This window comes from Toxoplasma gondii, chromosome III (genome assembly GCF_000006565.2).
Source record: "Toxoplasma gondii ME49 chromosome III, whole genome shotgun sequence".
Classification (NCBI taxonomy): Eukaryota; Apicomplexa; class Conoidasida; order Eucoccidiorida; family Sarcocystidae; genus Toxoplasma; species Toxoplasma gondii.
The window spans coordinates 240446-262990 of record NC_031470.1 but is presented as its reverse complement, the minus strand read 5'-3'; the positions used below and the strand labels follow the sequence as shown (position 1 = coordinate 262990).

Genomic DNA, 22545 nt, shown 5'->3' with positions numbered 1-22545 from the left:
TCTCCGTGTACCTGCAGACTTCCTATAACTCTGCGGTACGAATGCTTTCCCGTAGGTGTGTGTGGTGCGTGTTCCGTGTGCCGCGAATGCCTCTGAAGTTAGCACCATGCCAAGAGACGAACGGACATCTGCAGCAACGGATGCGCGGTCAAGCGACCTCGATGGAACACAAAATGGCCTCACACGAGGAAAACCTTTCTCACCGCTTCTGTTGGAACAGAGCGGCTCTGCGGTGTCCCATCCCAGGTCGGTATTCACTGCTTAGAACCAGATAGCACGAAACGCTGTGGTTCAGAAGAAACGTCGTTCACCAAGACAGAAAAAATCCCCTGGAAAAGCGAAGGTCAATTACGCTGCATCAGTCATGCTTGGATAGCGGGAAAAAGTACAGCAACCTGAAAGACAAGGCCGAGGTTTGGACTGTGGAGCGCATGCGCGAAGTAGGGAAAAGACAAGCACTGCCGTCTAGCAAAAACAACTCGGCCCGCGCGTTCTCTGTCGACTCCTGCCACATACAAAAAATCGAAAGTGGAACATCTTAAACCCTTCCCCTTGGAGTGTCGTGAAGACTGGTCCTAAACGCGAGGACTGCCACAACGCCCCAACCCCCCGCGTGCGGTTCTTGGAGATTCTCGCAACGAAAAATGACATTTAAGTTTTCAGGCTCCACCCTGAGAAGGCGCAAGCGACCTTGAGGAAGAGAAAACGGCAAAACGGGGATGCCGTAGAAATCGAAAGATTTCTAGCGAAGCAGGCGTCCTCTGAAGCCAGACCGTCACACGCTAGCGTACCGATCACACCCAAGTAGAGACACCAAATACGTTGGCTACGTCAACTCGTCAAGTTTCATGAGTACAATCCGTGAAAGCTCTCCAGGTTTCCATGGACGGAGGTACATTTCTACATGTTATCTTCGCTCCCATGGTCTGCAGTACCGGCAACATTCGAATGCATCCAGAGTAACCTCTAAGCGTACTGCAGCTTGGTCCTTCAACACCGCAAACCACACTAAAACATAGCACTCAGGTGCGACACGCAGTGGTTTTCGCGACACCTTTGACTGATGCTGAGGTATCTGGGTAGGTGCATCAATTTGAAAGTCCTTTTGTATGAAGATGAACCCCGTTAAGTCTAAGAGATTTCGCATCCGTTTTGCGAGGCTCCGGATTTTTCCCCGCGCCCGTCGTTTAGCGTAGGACCCGCAGATGAATAATTCCCGCTGCTCCGCCATAAATGGCCAAAGGACGATGCCCAAAGTACCGCTGATTCCGAAACGGACAGACGCTGACAATCCTGAGTGCAGCGGCAAAGAAACCAGCAAAAGGGACGCCCCGCGATTCTGAACTGTGTAAAATACTCAAATCGAAGACACTGAACCAGACTGCACCTAGGGTGCTGAACGCGACTCTAAGTTTGAGACACAGACAACCGAGTGCTGTGTGTCTAAGCCACTAGACGATGACTTTGAAGATCTTCACTAGTGGTTCATCTCGTAGGCGATACTCCCGAGAGAAAGGTGATTTATGGAAACTCAGGACTTTCCAAATTTCGAACAACGTTTCTTGCCTTGCAAGACAGATAAATCCACCGGGGCCTACGAGTTCTTTCTCGGCCCCTTCTTTGTTCGCAGGGATAGGAATACGCCTGACCAAAGACCCGGTTGTTAAACGCGCTCGTCGCATCAGGAAACAAAGACCGGTTTCCAACAGATGCCAAACACACATGCCATATATATATATATATATATATATATATATAAACGGACAACAGCAAACTGCTCCTACCCTCATCGATCCACACGCATATCTTCATGTGTTTGTGTGGTGAACTAGGTCTGCTCATTTATGTATTTATTTACGCATTTAACTCTCCCTCTCTCTCTGCAAACGAATGCTACTTGTTGAGAAGTAGCTGTTCTTCCATTGTGAACGGAGGAGCTCCACGATCAAATACGGGATAGGTGAAGAAGCGTCTGCGCTCATCGAGCGCTGCTTTCAGTCTGCCCGGCTCAGAGACGACGCGCCTCTCCCGAGCGTTTTTTCCACGACGCAGTGGCACTCTCTGAAAACTTCTCCTGTTTGTTTTACTCACCGATGAAGGGCGAGAATCCGGTCATCTTCCGGTCTCCACGGACTCTTTTGCGCCTCTCCTTCGTCGCAGACCTCCTCTCCATTGGGGTCGTTCTGCTCTGCCTGTGCCCGCTGCTCCTTTCTTTCGGCGTGGTTCACCCCCTGCCGGCTGCGGGGAGTTGCATGCGGCAGCATCTGCGCCTCGTCTTGGTTTCCTTCAGCAAACGCCGTCGGTTCCTCTTCCCCGAAGACTTGGACGAGGAGGCCGTGGCGCGCCAACTGCTGCACTTGTCTCTCTTGCTGCTGCGCGAACCTCGCGGCAACTCGCCGGTGGAGACTGCGGAAGAGAGCGCCGTGTAGGCCATCCCCCAGAGGCGACAGCGGCTCTGTGTCGAACTGATGCGCCTCATTTTCCACGGACCAAGAAAAAGGAGAGACACGCGCGCCTTCAGAGGAAAGGCATCCTTTCGTTTTCGGCGCCCGAGTTGGCGGGTCACCTTCCCGAGACGTCCACGAAGCACCTGGGGTCGACGAGGCCTCTCGCACCCGCGAAGCGTTCCGGTGGGAGTACACCAGACGGCGCTCGCCGAGACCCGGAAACGTCCACCGGACGAGTTCAGCCGACTGCCATACTCGCTGCTCCAGAAGACTCAAACTCCCCGCAAGGAAACTGATGGTAGCGAGAGAAAACGCGAAAGACATTCCAAACAAGGAAAGGAATTCAGAAGAGGAACAGTCGTCACGATCTCGGCCGCTTTCACTCGGCGTTGAAACTTTCTCCTTCAGCCACGAACATCCAACCTAATACCCACAGCGTTAAGAACTGCGAACATCGACTCTGCATAGCGATCGCGACAGCCACACACCCCTCTGCACCGATCTCCATCGATGTCTCGTGACCCTCGACTTGCTTCCTATATATATATATATATATATATACATATATATATATATATACATATATGCGCTGATTCATGTGCAAAGAGTATAGCAATTGAAGACTCATCGTCCAGTTTTCAGTCCCCCAAATGTTCGACTCTCTCTAAGTATATCTATCTATCTATCTGTATACCTACCTATCTATGTATCTATCTATTTATTTATATGTCTATATATATCAATACATCCACACATGAATACATATACATCTGTATGGATTTTTGTATGCTTCCAGGGCTCGTCTTGCACCCACGATTACATTTCTTGATAAATGAGAGACTGTCTCCAAGAGGTCGGCCGCGACTGTCGTCGCTTCGTCTTCTGTCTGCAGTTTCTTCTGGTTTCCACCGCCTTCTCACCTTCCGTCGTCGAAGACGAAGAGACCCAAGTGGCCGCACATGCAGGTGCTCCAGCAGCAGCGGTCGACTGCCTCCTGAGCACTCAAAGCAGATTCCTTGCCTTCTCTGCAAGTCTTTCCTCCTCGTCCCCCGGCTTTGGCTCGAGACGAGAATTGATGAGAAGCCGGAAACAGAGAAAGAATCTGTTTCAGAGTGAGCTGCGTCACCTGAGGCCGCTGCAAGTTGATGATCACCGCGTTTCTGGAGTTGAAGACAAGAGAGCGGAGAAGAAAAAGCGAGGGAAAACTCATGAAATAGACGAGAAAAAGAATGTTGAATGAACCTGACACTCTCTTCCCTAGTCAGGTCCCCATGGCCTGCGCAGGTTCATAGTGGCTGCGTTGTTTTTTGACAAGACTCTTAAAAAAAGAAGTATCGCAAAGGTGCAGACCCACAGAGACTTCAGGCAGAAGGAGCTCCGTTCATTTCGATCGGCAATACACGAGCTGCATCTCGTTTTTGGAGGACTTTGCCTGAGGTTGGTGAGAGTTTGAACGTTTTGAATTCGAGTGGAAATCGAAAGAACCGCAATCGAGCTGTGCCCGCACAGATGCACAGCAATGACGCCACTATAACCAGGGAAATGCATGTTGGAAAAGCAATGCGAGACTTGCAAACATGGCCCTCTGGCGATAGCGAGAGAGAGGACGTTGGCGGCATGGCTGCTGTCACTGAGCACACAATTTCCTGTCGCTGCTACACACTAAAAATTAAGATTTCTGGATGTCTACAAACGAACGGCCTGTAGGGAAGACGGCGACACAACAGAAACGCAAGGCGAGAGACGAATATGTCGAGAGAGACTGATGAGGAAGAAGAAAGAGGAAAAACGGAAGAGAACAGACAAAGTCTTCTCTTCCTCTCCCTTTCTCTCTCTGTTCTCTACCTTCTTCTCTCGCTTCGCTCCTTCCTTCGCTCCTTCCTTCGCTCCTCGCACTCTCCCTTCTCGCCTTTTCGAGAACTGAGTCCTTTTTTTCTGTTCTGCTCCTTTCTGCGTCCCCCTCACTCTTGCTTCCCGCTGGCTCCTTTTCCTTTCGCTTTGTCGAGTCCTACGTGGCAGCGGCAGTCGCGAATCGGCCGACAGGCCCCCAAGCAAGGTCGAAGATTTCTCTGCAGCTGACGCAACCACTCTTTCCCTCCAGGGGCGGGAGCGCCGGCGAGGCGTCGGCAGAGACTCCGGGCGCCGCGAACCGAAGGTCGAGAAACAAGACGCTGTTGTTGCTGCTGCTGTCGTCTCCGCCAGCAGCTGCGGAGATCGCGACCAGACTGGAGTCGGCAGAAGGCAGAAATGCGCAACTTCGCACGTGGGCTGAGGGCCCCGCTGTCGAGACAGCCGACCAAACGCACTCCGGGCGCGCGACACCTGACGACGAGTAGAGGGGAGGAGAAGAGAGAGAAGAGTGAGAAGAAGAAGAGAGGGAAGAAGAAGACCGAGAAGGCGAAGCAGAGCATGCAGAAGAAGAGGAGTAGGTGGAGACGACTGGAGACGAGTTGGAAGGTCGTTGAAGTTGCTGGGTCTGCGGCATGGAGAAAGAAAAGAGGAAAAGGCGACCGGCATCACTGCCGACTGCGAGCTGGAGAGGCGCTTGATCGTACACGAGCGATGGGTCTGAGCGAGATAAAACGACAGCAGGAAGAGGCGGAGGCGCCCCCGCCACGCAGAAGAAGGGAGACGAGGTCGCCTGCGGAGAAGCGCACCGGAAGGTCCAGACTGGAGGCAGAAAAACGCACCTGAGCATCAGAAGCAGCCAGGAGGGAGAGGCAAACAACGAAACACTGGAGTTCAACATGCGCGGGATACGAGGAGAGATCCCGCAGATACCACCCCGGGTTCGTTGGCTGAGTTCCACCTTTCGAAAAAACTCGAAAACTTGAATACTCATTCCGAACTCCAACCACTCTGAATCTGGAAAGGTTCCTCAGACACGCACCTTGTTGCGCCCTCTGAAAAAGCAGAAGGGAAGCCGCAGCAGCCTCGAGCCCCCTCCTTCCTCCGCAGACACCGAAAGCTTCCAGGCTGGCTGCCAGTCTCTTGCGTTATCCTTTGATTTCCTTCAACTCCTTCCTCAATCCCTTCTTCGCTTTCTTCTCGTTCCTCTTCTGTCTCGTCTTCTTCAAGGAACGGGGCCAGAGGGATGGACCAGATGCGGAGTGAGTCATCGGCGAAGGTGGCAGCAAGGAGACCAACGCGGGAGGCGAAGAGAGTGTCGCCGGTGAACGCGTTCCCTTCTCTCTCCTCTCCGTTTTCTTCTTCTGTTCTCGCTCTTTCTTCTGCGTCGTCTTCCTGTCGCTGCGAGGATGTCGTCTTCAGAGTTTCCTTCTGAGTCTCCGACAAATACGGACAAGAGTCTTCCGAGGTCGAACGCAAGTCCAGCGCCGAAGCTGGCAACCACTCGAGCGACCGGCAGGCGCCGCCCTGAGGACCGAAAACAAGCGCATGCAAAGACCTGAAAGACGTACGCTTGCAGATAGAAGTGAATGCAAACGCACGCAGAGATAATACCAAACGCTTGCAGATGCAGACACCTTGAATACCTGCGCATGCAGAAACGCAGAGACCTGGACTCCGACTCACGGAGGAGGAAGAAAGATCTGCAAAAGGTAAACATACAGCGGAAGGAACCGCGAAACCACCGCTACCACCGCACAGACAGAGAATGATACAAGCAAAAATGCACACACAGAAACATACTTTTGAACTGATATGAACATATTTGTGCGACGCAAATGGACTCGTAAACAGCTTGTACAAGGAAATGAAGGAGTTGGAACACTTAGAAATTTGCGATTTTTCGACGTCACTGAAGAGGAGATTCGCGCCTTTTCTGCAGCACGCCACAAGTGAAAGAATAAAAAAACGAGCCCAACCGCATGCATGGGAAACGGACGCAAACACACCAGATGCCCCTCCTCCTACAATGGACGCGAGGCTTCCACTGTGACACTGGAATTCATGAATGCGCTTCTCTTTCATGCGACGAGATACTACGGAGTGCACCTTGTTCTCAGGAGACAAGCCACACAAGTCTCTGCTGTTACCTCTCTATCCTTGCACAGCTGTCGTCTTCTCTCTGTCTCTTTCTCTGTTTCTTTTTCCCCTTCTCCCCCTTTCGCCCTCTCTCTGTCTCTGTCTCGCTTTCTACTTCTCTCTTCCTCTCGCTTGAGCTCTTTTCGCGGCCTCTCGTTTCTCTGTCTCTCCGTCTCGCCACCGTCATCTTGCCCGTTCTCTCTCTCTCTCTTCTTTTTCTCTCTCTCTTCTTGCCCAGACCCCCCCCCTGCCCGGAGACGCGAAGTACAGGGAGCTTCTTCGTCTCGTCGTGGAGAGAGCAAGCGCTCAGCACACACAACTCAAACACTAAAGCGGGCAAAACAGCAGAAACTCGCAAGCCACTGAGTGCCGTCTCTGTCTTTCTATGGGGAAGAAAACTGGGTGGAAAGCGAACATTTCGTAAGAAGAAATGGAGGAGTGTGCCTGCCTGTTGCCTCCTTCGCTGACGGCTTCCGACGCCTTAGAACTGACCAATGACAGCACAGATGCTACATGCAGTCTATACTTGGAAGGTTGCGACGGTCCTTCAACTGAAAGTAAAGAGACACACACCCCCCTGCGTAAGGTTCCACGATGACCTCCTCAGCACCCCTACAGTCTCGCGTCTACACTTTGTCGACGCCCTGCGGATCACGATTCGACTTGCCGAATCTACTCCCCAGACGCGGACTGGTCTCCATGAAAGTTTGATATCGTCAAGGCCGTTTCGTTCGCCATGTGCACGTCCCCTTGGTGCGTTCCACGACCAACGAGTCAGAGCATCGGTTAGAGAAGTCCTGCGAAGACTTGAGAAGTCGACAGTGTGTACGGACCCCCCTCAGTCGTTGCTTCAGCTCCTGTGCGTCGCCGCCGAGTTGAAAAGTTCACAGCAAATTCGCAGAAAAAACTCAGCGCTTACCGCATGCAGAATCCCCATGGCGAAGCGAGGACGCTTGCGCGCGTCACTCGAAATGCGCCACAACTGAAGCGCGCCGAGCTTCGCGTCTCTCTCAGACCCTCTCTCCTGCCGTTCGTGCGCATGCAGCATGTGTACACAGTCTTCTTTCGACTCTGAAGCGCGAGAAGCAGCATCCTCGGAGACGGTCGTCTCCGTCCAAGAGCGGCAACTCGGCGGCAGACGGCCGGAAACGTCTGCAGGCCCTCTGGGGCTCTCTGCCTCCGCGCCGCATGCATCTAATTCCGACCTCCCATATGCTGTCGGAAAAGCCTTTCCGTCGTCTCCCTCGCTCACGCGCAGTCCTCCCAAACATGACAGCAATGACTGACGGCCATGCACTCCCACTGCCAACACAACGAAACCTTCTTGTTCTCCTTCTCGTTCTCTCGCTTCTGACCGCGTTTCCTGGTTCGCCCCGCAGTCCGGTGCTCCCCGGCGTAGAGGCACCCTCGTCGTTTCTCGAGCGCGGCGCGGCGCATCTGCGGCAGACGCAGACGACGAAGGCGAGCGACTTCCGTCGCTGCGTCGCCGGACCAGGGGGTCTCCCAGAGGCCTTCCTGCGGGTCTCTGGCGCATCCCGCAGCCTCCCGGCAACTCCTCCGAGACGGCGAGTGTCCATACACTGCTGCCTGCGTTGAGGAAGCAGTCCTTCCACGGCTGCGCCTCGCCTGCACAGCACCCGTCTCTCTCTGCAGGGGACGCGGAAACGGAGTTCGAAGAAGACGAGAACGCAGGAAAAGAGACAGGCGCCGGAGCAGCGCTTTCGAGAGGTTTCACGGAGCAGAAAGAGTACTTCGTCTCCTCTTCTTTCGGCGCCTGCGTCTTCTCTCCTCGCGGCTTTCTTCGAGGTCCTGGTCTGCCGCCGACGGACGCAGAGAGAGAGGCGTCGCTGCAGTGTCTCTTCAACACCACGGGCATCTCATCGCTTCTGAGGAGAGACCTCAAAAGTCGTTCCCGAGCGAACGCCCCCTCCGCCTCGGTCGTCCTGGCTTCTCTCTCCAGCGCGAGGCGCAGCTGTGCTTCATCCAAAAACTCCCCCTCAAATCTGTCCGTTGACCTTTCTTCTCCCTCGCTTCTTCCTTCTTCCTTCCCGTCTGGAGAAGGTGCGAACGCGCCAGAAGGAAGAGAAGAAGAGACAGACGAGCAGAAGCGGCATAGCAGCGAGGCGGCAGTCGCGGGCAGGAGCGCGTGCAGAGCTTCAATCGTCTTGTCTCGGACAGAGACCGACGCCTCGCGACGAAATCCTTCTCCCTGTTCTCTCTCATGGTCTCGTACTTGTTCTCCTTCTGCACTCTCTTGTTCTTGATCGCCCTCCGTTCGTTTCCTTCGCTCCCAACCTTGCGGAGCTTCGCCGCCACACCTCACGTCGGTCGCTTCTGACTCAACTTCTGCATTTGGCGAGGCGGTCGCGTCTTCCCCTGGAAGTCTTCGTTTCTTTGAGTATCTCTTAAGTGAAAGGCCTTCTTGTCCTCGTATCTTTCCGTTCTCTGCTCTCTCGCCATTCTCTGCTCTCTCTCCGTTCTCTGCTCTCTCGCCGTTCTCTGCTCTCTCGCCGTTCTCTGCTCTCTCGCCGTTCTCTGCTGGATCTTTTTGGTCTCGCGTCCGACCTCGGTCTGCCTCTTGGTTGCTTGGAGAAGAGAGGGCAAAGAAGGTCGGGTCGACGAAGTCAGGCAGTTGTCTGAGGGCACTGAGGGCGCGACAGAGAGGCGTTCGCAACAAGCGTCTCTCGTCTTCTCCTGTCGCCTGTCCCCTCTTTCTCCCCGGTCCTTTGCTTGCAGCTCTGATGCTCGCCACCTGCCCTTCTTCACAGGAACAGAGAAGCAAGTTCATGTCCTCTCCGACCGCTTCGACCTCCTCTTCCTCCGAGGGGAGCTGCTTCCCCCTCTCTCGCTTCCTCGTCGCCTCTGTCCCACAGACGACCGCAGTCCTTCTCTCGCGGCCTCGACCTGCACCCGTTCTCGTCTGTTCGCTGTCGTCTTTCTGCTTCTCGGGCAGCCGTCGTGGAACCGAGGCCGCAGCCGACCGAGCTGGAAGGCGACACTCCCAGCCATACTCCTCCATTTGTCTCCTGCTTCTGGAGCGCTTTCGCAGATGTTCTGCGTAGAGCTTCTTGCCTTCAGCGCTCTCTTTTCGCTGTCGAGTTGGAGCTCCGACGCGAGGAAGGAAAGAGAGAAAAAGAGGAAGAAGAGAACGAAGCAGAGAGAGGAAGAAAAGAGAGTGCGGAGGGACGCCGCGCATGCACGCCTCGCAAGGCTTTTTGAGGATGAGAGGGAGAACGTTTTAAAGAGTTAAGGGAAAAACAGACACGGAGTGGGTTTGCTTCTTCTCCAGAGGACTTAGTCGAGCCTTGTCCTCTGAAAAGGAGTTTCTTCATCGATCGCTGTCTCTGCAGAGAAGTCGCCGCCGCCGCGTTGAGGTGACTTCGCAGCTAGCGCCTCCTTTCCTTCCGAGAAACGAGGCTCGTTCGAACTCCTCCACAGCGGGAAACCTCGAAAAAACAAGAGAGTTCCTGAGAAGCGACACCGAGGAGTCAGGACAAGTTTGCGTACATGCAAACATACCACTCACCAAGAGAGACGGAGACACAAGAACATATCCGCGTCATTTTTGCGAAGGGCGCGGCATCGCTGCCACCGAAGAACCAGCTTCATAGAGTGAACACAGCGAGGCGCGTTGCAGGTTTCGACAAGCAAAGCGCTTCAAACAGAGGCGTAGACTGCACTCTTCTACATGCGCAGATACGCGCTCGCGTATCTATACTTCGACACAGACTCATGCATATATACACATACATAACCTATTCACATCTACATATAAAAAATATATCTCTGTATATACTGCGATTGAAGGTCGTCTTCACTGGAATTCGGACGCATTTCAAAGAGGACAGGGTTTGTCTCGGTGCGCTTTCGCGAGCTTTCTCCGTTTTTTTTCAGACATGCCGCGTTTTGCGTTTCGGCGATCGCGCGCAAGCGCATGCAAAGCCTCGGCAACGCGGAGAAAAAAGCGGACAGATTCACGGTGCACCAGGCGCGCGCGGGGAATCCGGAAAAGGCATCCCAAACGCTAAACACTCGTCGGGGGGATGGACAGCAGGGCGTCGCCCTCTGGGTCTGAAAAAGAAATTTGCTTCTCTCTGACAGGTTTGGCGTTTCGTCCAGCATTCTCTCCCGTTTCCGGTTCTCTCTTTCTTACTTTCTCGATCACTTTCTCCACTTCCTCGATCACTTCCCAGTTCGCCGCGGTTCCTGCAACCTCTCCTCTCTCGGCCTCTCGGTCGCCTAATGGTCTCTGTCTCTCTGCGAGTTCTTCGTCCGCCTCGAAACGCCTCTGTTCCTCTCTCTTCTCCCTTCTTCCTCTCCTTCCCTCTTCTGCTCTCTGCGCCCGCACTGTCTCCGCGCATGCATCCCTCCGTCGGCGCGCCTCCCAATTCTTGGTTCTCCCTTCTTGTCCGCGCAAGAACCTCTCGTTCGCTCTGAAAGGTTGTCTTCCTCGCAAACCTCGTCCTGAGAGAACTTCTTCCTTTTCCTGACAGAACTCTCTGCCTTCTCTCCGCCTCCCGCAGGCGTCTGGACACCCTGTGTTGCGCAGACCGTCTCCCAGGAGACTCCAGAGGCAGATTTCTGCCCTCCCCCCTTCTTTCGGAATTTCTCTCTTTTTGTGCCAAAATGTCGGGCGGCGTCATGTCCAACAAGAAACTCCAAAAAATTATGACCCAGCCGATTGTAAGGCCCAAAAAAAACATTCATCCCCTCGATCGCGTTTCTCTTTCCTCCTCAAATCCGTCAGTACCTCGTAATATATATATATATATATATATATATGTATATACATATTTATATATTTATACATTTATATATTTATACATTTATATATATATATATATGTATATTGTATATTGTTGCACAGAGAATCATGTGCACGTAATATACATACATATACGTAGATGTATGTGTATGTATATAAGTATATGTGTGGAGGTGTGACACAGTCGTTTCCAAATGTAGAAGTTTTTGTAGACAAACTCGTTTATACATGCAAATGTATATATATCTATACATTTGTATATATACATGTATATATACATGTATATATATGTGTTTGTATATATACATATGCTTGTTGAAGAGCTAGCGTCTGCAGAGGGCGGGTGGTCTGTCAATTTTACGACTGTCCGAAGTTCAGATGAGGAGGCGTCAACTTGAAAGCTCGCGGTGGTGTGAAACTTTCTTGAGAGAAAGTGGACATGTCGAGTAGTGTGACAGTTCCGCTTTTCCCTGAGAGACAGAAGACAGATGCTCAGGAGGCTTCTTTGCCTGTTCACTGAACGCTTTCTACTTCGCGTAGAAGGCTCTCTCTTCGTCTCGTACTCGGGACCCGTTTTCATTTTTTTATCTGCGTTTTTGGTTTTCCTCTCTCGCGCTTTGTGTTGCTCTCCTTTCCTCTCCGTTTTCTTCTTTCCTCGCTCGGTCGGAGTGTCTGGCTCTTCACGCGCCACACCCCTCTCCAAGAACGGCGGTCGCTTCGTTCTCTGCATTTCTTGGCGACAAAGAGAGCAGGAAACAGAGAGGAAGTGACGCTGTGTTCTCTTTTCTCTGCAGAACCTGATTTTCAGGTTTTTCACGCAACGCATGCGGGTCCAAATTTGGCTGTACGAACAGCCGGACATGAGAATTGAAGGGCGCATCATGGTAGGCGCCTCTCAGGAAGAGTCTGGAAGAAAGCCAACTTCTTGAACGACTCTCGTCAAACCATCTGCCGCCGCCGTCGAACCTGACAGGCCAAATGCCGTGGAAGTTTGGTGTCCTCTGTTCAACGAAAGAAATGTACAAGAATGTTTCTGTTGATACACAGAGGTTCCATGCGTTCTCTAACGCACGCACCTCTATTTTATATGCGCAACTACGTATACATATACATATATATATATATATATAAATGCATGTGTGTCTCTATTTTCTGGAGGTCTGTCCAAGTGACTCGGTGAAAAAAAAACTAGATCAACGTAGGCGTCCAGGGTTTGGGTGTATGCGAGTGGAGGGCGCGAGTGTCACACTGGCCTCTCTCTCTGTGGCGAGTGAGTTCGGTACGAAGCCTCGTGACTTGTCTTGACGTCTGTATCTCCCTTTTTTCTGCCTGTACTTGTGCATGCAAATGCTCCCGCTCTCACGCATGTCTACATCTGGAGGAAGGGGAACCCGTAAGGAGACCCTACCTGCGTCTCTCGGAAAGGTCCGTGTCCTCATTGTCGCCGTTCACTCGCCTCCGTCTGCACATGCAAAAGCAAGTATTTTCTGCTTGAATTCTTTTCTTCATGCTCTGCTGCACATCCCTGCGCGACGGCTCGATGTGAAGACGTCTTCTCGTTGGAGAGAACCGCGGAGTTCGGCTCTCATATCTGCGAGTCTCTCAGTCACGAGCTGCGAAAAGCCTCAAAGGAGATGTCGGCTTTGCTCATTCACGGATAGAAATGCATGTCCTCGCCGCGCCAGGACAAAGGAGTGACAAGGCGCCGGTCCGAGTTGGGGAGGCCTTGCACCGCAGTCTTCACGAGGTTCCACGGACAAGCGATGTGTCGAGTGCGTTCTTCTTCAGGGCTTCGACGAATATATGAACATGGTTCTGGACGACGCAGAGGAAGTTTACTTGAAGAAGAGAACTCGCATTCCTGTCGGCCGCATTCTGCTAAAGGGCGAGAACGTGACTCTGATCATGGCGACCTAAAGCGCGGTCTGCTCGGCTGTCGATCTACTCCTGCGTTCGCGCGAAGAGAAGTCGAGTTTCAACGTGCGAAGCGACCTGACAGTGGCGCCGGAAGAAGGCGAGGAAGGAGAAAGGGCAGGAGAAAAGCAAAGGAAGAGAAGAAGAGAGAAAGAACTTGCGGGAGCGGAGAAAAAAAGAAGTCCGCGTTTTCGGTGTGGCTGCTGTGTGGACCCACAGCGTGGAAAAGGGAAGAAAAATGTGGTGTGTTTTGAGGACGGAACGTCTTTGTCTCAACTCTTCTCTCGCGGTGTACGTACACCTCAAAACCAGGAAGCGAATTCCACGCACCTAAGTCTGCTCGCGCTTTTTCTCGCGCATGAACGGGGGCAGTTCCCGAGCGTGGTGACTCGGAAAGAGGAAGCAGAGGCGCAACTCCTCACGTCGCCGTCGCCCTGACTCGGAAGGAAGCTGAACGCAGGTCGAACGTGCAGGAGGTTTGACGAAGATAGTGTCAAGTGAGTCACTGTGCTCGTGGAGAACCTCCGTCGCTGGCACTGCAGACGAGGGGAGAAGGCTACGACCACAGGGGGTGGCAAGAGCGAGGAAGTCGAACGCGCACGCATGCAAAGCAGCGAATGAGGCAGCGCAGAGAAGCGGGTGTACAGACGTTGGTCCGAGAAAAAGGCGAGTGCTGTTTGAAAGAGACATCCACTTATTAGGCAAGGAAAAGAGGCGTAGATGGATCAGAAGAGAGAGAAGACTCTGGAAAACGAGCGCAAGCGGTAGGACAGAGACACAGAAGCGAGAGCGACGCCGCACAAGCACACCCACAGACGAGCGAACCGTGAGTCCTCCAGCGAGACAGTTGCGAGGAAATGCAAACACTTGATGATCGGGACAACCGAGACATTTGGCAAAGGCCAGTGAAAAGAGGAATCTAGGCTGGACCGGGAAGGGGGAGTTCCACTCCCAGTCCTGCTTGCTGTAGCAAGGAGCAGTCTCTCTTCTGACCTTTCGCACCCTCGTTCTGTCAGAAACCGACCACGAGTCGAGGTCGCTTTTTTCTCTGGTCTCCCTGTAAGACTTTTCTGCATGAGCTGGAGGCTGAGACTCGAGGCTCTCTCCACTTCTCTCGAAGCTGAGAAACAACAAGACTCCCTGCTGCTACTCAGACCGGCCGTTCTCAAGCCGGCCCACCTCTCCGTGCGCAGGTTAGCCTCAACAAAAACCAGGAGAGGCCACCCTCGCCACGTTCCACGCGTCCATCAACCCTGAGTTACAGTGTGCCCTATAAATACATATTATCTATACCTATATATCCATATATATACAAAGACATATTATCTATACCTATGTATCCATATATATACAAAGACATATTATCTATACCTATATATCCATATATATACAAAGACATATTATCTATACCTATATATCCACATATATACAAAGACATATTATCTATACCTATATATCCATATATATACAAAGACATATTATCTATACCTATATATCCATATATATACAAAGACATATTATCTACACCTATATATCCATATATATACAAAGACATATTATCTATACCTATATATCCACATATATACAAAGACATATTATCTATACCTATATATCCACATATATACAAAGACATATTATCTACACCTATATATCCATATATATACAAAGACATATTATCTATACCTATATATCCACATATATACAAAGACATATTATCTATACCTATATATCCACATATATACAAAGACATATTATCTACACCTATATATCCACATATATACAAAGACATATTATCTACACCTATATATCCATATATATACAAAGACATATTATCTACACCTATATATCCACATATATACAAAGACATATTATCTATACCTATATATCCACATATATACAAAGACATATTATCTATACCTATATATCCATATATATACAAAGACATATTATCTATACCTATATATCCACATATATACAAAGACATATTATCTATACCTATATATCCACATATACAAACACATTCCTACATCTATATCTGCATCAATGCATATATATATATATATATATATATACATATATATATATATATATGCATATGTGCGTGAGTGCGGATTTACACGTAGAGTGTGAGTGGAAGTGCACACGGGCATTTGTGTTTCTTGATTGCATGCAGCAAGAATATCTGCATGCTGAGGGGTGCTCGGCAGGAAAGAGATGCAGGTGATTATTTGCATTTTGAGAGTGCGGAGGCAGCGCAAGGCATGCGCGAAGGTTGCATGGGTTTTTAAAGAGAGCAAAAAATCGATTGATGGACGACACGACAAGGCTTTCCAGAATTCCGAGTCGACAGATTTCGTTTTTGAAAATGTACAAGAGACATCTGTACACATCTGCTATTATTTGTTCCTGCACTCTACTCATACAACTCCACATACAAACCTACTTGGACCCACATCCACCTCTAAATGCATGCAGGTATGTGTATATCTGTATACATGCATGGAAATACGTATATACATTTGCATGTAAGTGTACGTCTCTACCTACGTGTAACTGTGCATGCTCATACATACAGGCATGTATATGGATATGCATATAGATACATATGTATATCCAACAATATATATATATATATATATATATAATATCTTGACTGCGTTGTGTGTGAACACGGAAGAGTCTTTCATTTTCCTCGAAAGACAAGGAGAGCAGTCAATGAATGATTTGTTTCTGTTTTCCGCGTTTCGACACTTCATTGTCCACCTCGTGCGTCGCAGATAACAGCCTGGCAGTTCCTGTCTGGTGCCCGAAGAGAATTTTTGATTTGTGAGGTTTCCCACGGCCTTCCTCGTCGCTGTCGCCTCTGTCTCTCACATTTTTTCGTCTTTCTTGGCTGTTCTTTGCTTCTTTCTCTCCGCTGCGCTTCTTCTTGATCTGCCCACACAGAGGGAGCTCGAGGCGTCGCAGTCAGTCGCGCACGGCACTTTCTTTCAGAGATTCATACGTCTTTTCAGAGATACAAGATGCATGTTGCTTGTCGAAGAACATCAGCTTTGACAGCAAGAAAATCACACATGGCGCGACTTACAGTTACGAAAGAGATCCGGCGTACGACCGCCTATAACGAATTACATACCTGTAAATATACCTCCACGTCGACATAATTATAGAGATATAAATGTATACGTGTGCAGAGGTACATGCATCGATAGTTGGAGAGTGGTAGATCGTCCTTGCGCAGCTACTAGATAGGCAGTAGATGTAGACTCAGACAGGTGGGGAGTGGCTAGATCTGCCTGTGTATCGCTTTGACCAAGTCAGAGTTTAGATGCCGATCTGCGAGAAACAAGAAAGACTACGACTGCGTGTGCACATGTGTGCTTGTGAGCTGACCTTCCAAGAGTTTTCGTTGTCTCCTTCGCTCCCCCACGGGGTAGTGAAAGACAGGGGAAATTTGGGATTGGTTGACAGCGCATTTGTGGCGATTCCTCCAGCGTCCTCGATCGCCTCGACGTTTTTCGCTCTTTGTTTCGCGCGCTGTTGCTGCTGTAACCGAAGAAACTCGTCGAGAAACGGCTTCGTCAGTTGGTACGTGTTGACGACGTCTCGCGCAATCGCAAAGAACAGGTTGTCGCTTGGAGTGTTCTCCACGCTTGCGAGCACGTCGTACACCGTTTCGCGTTTGTCTTGGTTTTCTGGAATGACCAAGTCGAGCGAAGGCAGCCAGGGATCTGCGCTCGCGTCTGGAGTGGAGGAGCTCACAGAACGTTTCGGAGAAACGCGCGAGACGTCCACCCCCGTCTTGGCAGGTTCCGCGGCAGCGACACAGCCACCATCTCGGAGGGTGGTAAAAAGGCTGAAGGACCTGACGCGGAAAAGAAGGTTTTCTTCCCCCGGACTAGCGGGGGCAGCGCCGGGGAGGCCAGGGCCGAATACGCGCGAAAAGAAAGGAAGGAAACACACGAAAACCAGCGCCACGGAGAGGACGAGTCGAAGCGGCGTCTGACGGGACACCCGGCGGAGCTGACAGGGGATCCTAGATGCCGCGGTCGTGACAGAACGGTGCATTTCTCTCGACTTTAAAGGACAAATGGAGACCGTGGTAACCAGTAGAAGTGCCGACGCGTGTCGAGCGGCAGCTCGTCCCTCAAGAACGTTCGTACTTCAAACGAAATATCGATTCCGATCTGGGCAAGCGTCGGAAGAGCCGCGACGTTTCTCCCTCACACCTCCTGGACCTACACGTGTGCAAATAGAGGGCAGAAACTGTAGTGCTGAATCTACTGTGCACCGTGTTCCGCTGTGTTTGTGTCTACGCAAAGGTCTAGTATCTTTGAGGAGAAAACGCTAAAAAAGTGAAAAGAGAACGGGACCTGCTTCCAGGTTCTCGGGGGGTTAGAGCCTCGCGAGCGTCCCTTCGGATGAGCCTAGACGCCAAACACCGGAGCCGAGAATATCAGGTACGCAGGCGAGAAAACCGCCACAGAAAGGCCAGAAAGGACAGCCACAGGCAGCTCCGAGAGATTAAGAAGATTCGATTCCAGAAGAAGAGATGAAAGGAAAGCAGAAGGGACCAGCACGATGAGAGGCAGCGAAACCTATTTACTCAACTGGGTTCGGGAGAAACGTTTGCGATGCGTTGCAGAGAAGGCACGAGAAACAAGCACAAAGAGACAGATCTCTCGACACGCCTGAACGTGGCTCGTCTCGCGGACAACAACACATTCAGTGTTCGAAGCCTCGTTAAGAAACTTGGAATTCGCGGACTCTGCGTAAAAGTGACATGGACGAAGGTCGTGGTGCTCTCAACCGATATTGGGAAACAGCGAGAAACAGAGAAAGGAACAACGCGGTTAGAAAAGCCACACTGCGGAAGTATAGAAGACTCGGGCGACGCTTCTCCTTGGATGACCAGCGTCAAAGACGAGACTAAAACTGCAGTTCCGCGAGACAGCCGAAACCGCAGGCGCGTTTTTTTGAGAAGTCTGAGCAAAAAACCACCGCCGCGCCTCGCAAACCCCCGAAGGAAAAAGCCGACAGAACGTGAAACAGCGTTTGCCCGTCTGACCAGAACGACCAGAAGCACTTCAGCTGTGCCAAGAGGACAAAGAAAAGCAAAAAACCGAAACGCAAACCGCTGATGTGGGATGGGTCGAGCGTCAGATCGACACAAATACGTGACAAGGCTGAGCCGAATTGAGGAACCTCATCAAACAGGAAAAACTCGGGAAAAAGTCGCCTAGGATTGACGCGGTGTTAAATCGAACTTCAAACCTTTCTGTTTCCAGTCAGCACGCCGCGTGAGAAGCTCGAGAACATCCAAGGAACAGAAACCCTCGACACGCCAGGTGTAAATGCCGCAGCATCTTCAGCAAAAAAAACGCGACAGCTGAGTCACCAGACGCGTTGCTCACGCAGGGGGAAACAGTCCTCCACAGACTCTCAAAAACATAACTCAGTCGAAATAAGAAAACTAAGTTCTCTCAATATCTTCGGTAACAAAGAACATCTTATCCGGCGACAAAGGGATTCCGACTCTTTCGTCTGTTTCGCGTCGGTGAAGATTCAAACTACGCAGCACATTTCGAATTGTTCCAATTTTTCAAAACACACACATGGGGAAGGGAACCCAACACTTGCGACGATCTTACACCCCAAGCAGTAAGTTCCACACAAAACATTTCCAGCATATACGGTGCATATAAAGATATACATTTCCTGTAAATATGTACATTTTTTCGGTTACATATAAATATATATATATACACAAATATATATATATATACATTACCTCTGCATATGCTTTTGGATGGACTTGACGATGCACCATCATATAGAAATATACATATGTTGACGTGTAATATTTCTGATGAATGGAAGATGTCACATGCTTTTCCGCTGTGAGCGTGGTCAGCTATTTCTGTCCTTGTAAACCCCAAGACTTACTGAGCCCCCGAACATACGAACATCAACACATTATACAATTACAGCGTTTCTGCATGGCCACTGGTGTATACGCGTGCGAGTATGCAGAGAAACATAGTCCTTGTATATGCGGATACATCCAGCTGTCTACGTATCTTTAGGCATATCGACATGTAGATATAATGCATATATATATATATATATATATTCTGCACATGCAGATGCACATGTACTTTTGCAGGGATGCACGGTTTATGGTGGTTCGTTTGCTGTCGACGAATTTCAAAGCTTGTTTCTCGTCTTAAAAATGTTTTTTTCGGTAGTAGTGAAGGCCCTGTTGAAAGGTGTTGAGGAAGCATCACTTTCAGAGACTGCGAAGGAATGAGAAGTCCCCTCTCTCTCACAAAGAAAGAACTGAAGCTGAACGTCTTTGCAGGTTCAGGACTCACATACGGACAAGCACACATGGGGAGGGGGCTGCTCACATGCACAGGTGAACCTCCTTTCGCACTTCTGCACGGACATCCATCAAGAGCTTTATTCAGATATATATATATATATATATATATATATATGTATGTATATATAGATGCATGTAGATGTATACATAAGAAAGCATACGCGAGACTACTAAAGGTCCTTTCTGAGAGAAGACTTCCCTCGATTGCATACGGCTTCACACGTTAATCTCCTCCCTAGACTGGTGCGCGTAGGTGTGCCCATACACCTGACGATCCACTCGTCTTTCCGCATTCGTATACACATGCATATATCTCCTTCATCTTGGAGACGTTTCTTCCCACGCTGCTAAGATTCCTTGCGTCCTTTGCATGCAGTGTCCCCCAGGATTTTCGACAACCGCACGAGCTCCTCTCAGCTGTCTCCATGCCTCAACCCACACCTCCATACATCCATCTACACCTACTACGTTTACATATACATATACATATACGTATACATATGTATGTATATATATACAAATATGGGACATGTATAAACTGCATGTATTTGTGCGGTCCGGTGTTCTTCATTCACACGTAGGTATACTCTTTGCATGTGAAGAGATGTGTGGCTCCGTGTTCTCTTGTCCCCTGTCTTCTCTTGTGTCCTTCGAACTGTTTCTTCTGGAGAGCTGTGTTTAGTCGATCACTCCAAGAGTTCGTGCGTCTGCGTTTTCCCTGTAAAGGAGTCTCTGTCGCGTTTCATTGCTTCCCGCTCTCTCTTTTGCCTCGTTCTTCTCTTCGCGGCAACCGTCTGCCTTCTGTCTCTCCAATGCAGTCAGTTCCACCTCTTGAACTTTGCTGTTCTTCTCCAGAGTCTCTCCGTCCCTCTCTGCGTCTCCACGCTTCTCCTTGCCCTTCTTCGCAGTCTCCTCGCTCTTCTTCGCAGTCTCCTCGCTCTTCTTCGCAGTCTCCTCGCTCTTCTTCGCAGTCTCGCTGCCGTTTTCGGCGAGAGGCGCCGACAAGTTCCTGCGAGTGAAGAGAGCGACCTGCGCCCTGAGAGTCTCGACTTCTTTCTGCTTCGCCGCCAGCGACCTCCAGTACCACCGCAGCAGCTTCGCCAGCCACCACACGAAGAGCCAGACGAAGACGGCGGAGAGAGTAATCCAGAAGTTTCTTTGGTGACGCAGGACCTGCGCCTGCCGCCGGACGTCCAGCGCAAGACCTGCCCCCGCGTTCGGGTGCGAGGCCCCCGAAGCCCCGAGGCCCGCGGATTGGGGACTGGCGTCGCGCGCCACGCGCGTGCAAACGTGAACGAAGCGCAGGAGCGAGTAGAGGAAACATGTCGCCGAGAGGCGCAGAGAAACGCGACCCAGAGACAGCTGCAGCGAGGCAAACGAAATGCATGCGCGCTGCACGCACTGGATCGGCAGACACAAAAGAAACGACAGGATGCCGCCCAGAGGCAACAAAAAAAACGCAATTTCCTTCATCGCAAACACGGAAGGCCTCAGACACGCAGATAATACAGATGAATCTATACAACAGTGTACAAAGACGTAGTTGCTCATATAGATACAGTCACGTATATGCCTCTACGTCTGTCTGTATACATGCACGCATATACATATACATATATATATACATATATGTATACATATATGTATACATATATGTAAATGTATAAATATACATGTAAATATGTACGATGGAATGTTTAACGGTGCATGTGTATTTGTGTGCTGTGTTTGCTGAGTCGAGATTTGGGGCGCAGGGAAAAGAAAGAAAAGTCGGAGGAGAAAAACGGAGGAAGTTGGAGACCCGCAGAGGCCAGAGTCGCCGAAATTTGCCTTCTTTCTGACGCATGCGAACGAAGAACATCAGCGAATCGACATATGTCGAGACTCGGACTTCCTTCTGGAAGTCAAGTGGACTCGCGGCCGTCTGCAGGTCGCCACAGAGGGAAAAAAGGGCATGGTGCGTGGAAAGGCTGGCGGAGTGGAAGATCTGTCCGCCACGCGTTTGGCAAAGAAGCACCTGATTTTCACTGCAAAGAGGGCGGACCAGCAAGCACAGAATCGGAAAAAGCGAAGAAAACGGAAACAGGACTCTTCCGACTTTTCGGAGCAGAGCGACTACCTCAAGTCGCAACCTCAGCTCCGTCAGCTGCCACGAAGGAGCGCACCCGACAAGAAGGTCGTCGAGGCAAACAGGAAAAGCAGATGCGAGGAATTGGGTCGTTGACGTCAACTTTTCTTTCACGAGAACGAAAAAGAGAAACCCTGCCTTGAGAGAGAATGTCGGCACGGCAGCGACGAGAGCAGCTTCTGCGGCACACCCGTGTGCTTCGATTTCGTGGAATGAAAAAACGCGCGCCCTTTTCTTCTTTTTCCCGATAGAAGAGCAAGCGAAAGAATTTCCGAGAAGCAGCTGGAAATTCCCCGAAGAATCAGCGGAACAAAGTGCAGTTCTTGTCTGTGCGAGTCCAGGAAAAGACCCCGTCGTAGCGAGCGTGTCTCGCGCTGGCAGAAGGTCCAGCTTGTACTTGCCAACCTGCCCAGGAATCGGTGTGTCGCTGCAGTCTCGTCTGTTGCGTAGAAGTTCCTCCTTCTCCGGATTTTCGAGCGCGCGACACGCGTGCTCAGACCCGCAGCGAAACGTCTGTGTGTTGACGCAGGAAAACGCTTTTTCCAGCGGTGGACCGCCGCACAAAAGCTCACTTTCGACTTGCGCCCGCGCGAGAGTGCCTCTAGGCAGTTTATGCAGTCTCTGGACTGCAAGCGCGTGGCAACTGCCTCTCGAGAGATCTCTGCGAACCCGGCTTGCGTCTGTGTTTCGCCTCACTTTCCCGTCTGTAAAAGGCTGAAACCATCAAGACCCGTCAAGCACACAGCGAACCCAAGCGCTGTGTCCCGCCACGACGCTGGCAACGCGTGCGAAGAGCGAGGAGGACCACGCAGACTCCTCGAGAAGCAGCGGAGCGCTTTCTTGGAGAAACAGAGAGTTGTTTGGGATTTGCCGCGAACACTCCCGAACACTTGCTATCCGGGTAACGAGCGATTGTTTT

At 50.8% G+C, this 22545-nt stretch overlaps 5 protein-coding genes across 5 annotated transcripts; 2 read left to right on the top strand and 3 right to left on the bottom strand.

Moving 5' to 3' along the window:
• Window positions 1–223: 223 nt before the first annotated feature.
• Window positions 224–10221, bottom strand: TGME49_275740 (hypothetical protein). The gene is made up of 6 exons (XM_018781735.1): window positions 7354–10221; window positions 5338–5822; window positions 4460–5137; window positions 3368–3607; window positions 2092–2739; window positions 224–1293 (listed from the first exon to the last, which is right to left on the bottom strand). Exons 1-6 carry the CDS (start codon window positions 9628–9630, stop codon window positions 1188–1190), a joined length of 4434 nt encoding a protein of 1477 aa, XP_018638231.1. The 5' UTR covers window positions 9631–10221; the 3' UTR covers window positions 224–1187.
• Window positions 10222–11060: 839 nt separating this feature from the next.
• On the top strand, window positions 11061–13116 carry TGME49_275750 (small nuclear ribonucleoprotein E, putative; the record flags this gene model as incomplete). The annotated part of the gene is made up of 3 exons (XM_002371561.2): window positions 11061–11117; window positions 11994–12083; window positions 12988–13116. The coding sequence occupies 3 exons, from the start codon at window positions 11061–11063 to the stop codon at window positions 13114–13116; spliced, it is 276 nt and encodes a 91-aa protein (XP_002371602.1).
• Window positions 13117–13477: 361 nt separating this feature from the next.
• On the top strand, window positions 13478–15463 carry TGME49_275755 (hypothetical protein). The gene is made up of 3 exons (XM_018781736.1): window positions 13478–13754; window positions 13815–13939; window positions 15287–15463. Exons 1-3 carry the CDS (start codon window positions 13731–13733, stop codon window positions 15399–15401), a joined length of 264 nt encoding a protein of 87 aa, XP_018638232.1. The 5' UTR covers window positions 13478–13730; the 3' UTR covers window positions 15402–15463.
• TGME49_275760 (hypothetical protein) lies at window positions 15324–18370 on the bottom strand. Its single transcript, XM_018781737.1, has 2 exons — window positions 16507–18370; window positions 15324–16047 (listed from the first exon to the last, which is right to left on the bottom strand). The coding sequence occupies exons 1-2, from the start codon at window positions 17179–17181 to the stop codon at window positions 15826–15828; spliced, it is 897 nt and encodes a 298-aa protein (XP_018638233.1). The 5' UTR covers window positions 17182–18370; the 3' UTR covers window positions 15324–15825.
• Window positions 18371–19276: 906 nt separating this feature from the next.
• On the bottom strand, window positions 19277–22533 carry TGME49_275770 (hypothetical protein). Its single transcript, XM_018781738.1, has one exon. It carries the CDS (start codon window positions 21047–21049, stop codon window positions 20177–20179), a length of 873 nt encoding a protein of 290 aa, XP_018638234.1. The 5' UTR covers window positions 21050–22533; the 3' UTR covers window positions 19277–20176.
• Window positions 22534–22545: the final 12 nt, after the last annotated feature.

What these genes read in the sequence shown, in the direction of transcription:
- TGME49_275740 (XM_018781735.1), bottom strand. Translation starts at nt 9,630, where the DNA reads ATGCGCGGCGTCCCTCCGCACTCTCTTTTCTTCCTCTCTCTGCTTCGT. An exon ending in TTCGCGACTGCCGCTGCCAC is followed by an intron (nt 3,608 to 4,459) that starts GTAGGACTCGAC and finishes CTTCAACTCCAG; the next exon opens with AAACGCGGTGATCATCAACT. An exon ending in TTCGTCTTCGACGACGGAAG is followed by an intron (nt 2,740 to 3,367) that starts GTGAGAAGGCGG and finishes CGCTACCATCAG; the next exon opens with TTTCCTTGCGGGGAGTTTGA.
- TGME49_275760 (XM_018781737.1), bottom strand. Translation starts at nt 17,181, where the DNA reads ATGCACCGTTCTGTCACGACCGCGGCATCTAGGATCCCCTGTCAGCTC. An exon ending in ACAACGAAAACTCTTGGAAG is followed by an intron (nt 16,048 to 16,506) that starts GTCAGCTCACAA and finishes CTGTGTGGGCAG; the next exon opens with ATCAAGAAGAAGCGCAGCGG.
- TGME49_275770 (XM_018781738.1), bottom strand. Translation starts at nt 21,049, where the DNA reads ATGAGCAACTACGTCTTTGTACACTGTTGTATAGATTCATCTGTATTA.
- TGME49_275755 (XM_018781736.1), top strand. Translation starts at nt 13,731, where the DNA reads ATGAGGCAGCGCAGAGAAGCGGGT. An exon ending in GGCAGCGCAGAGAAGCGGGT is followed by an intron (nt 13,755 to 13,814) that starts GTACAGACGTTG and finishes TCCACTTATTAG; the next exon opens with GCAAGGAAAAGAGGCGTAGA. An exon ending in CACCCACAGACGAGCGAACC is followed by an intron (nt 13,940 to 15,286) that starts GTGAGTCCTCCA and finishes GATTGCATGCAG; the next exon opens with CAAGAATATCTGCATGCTGA.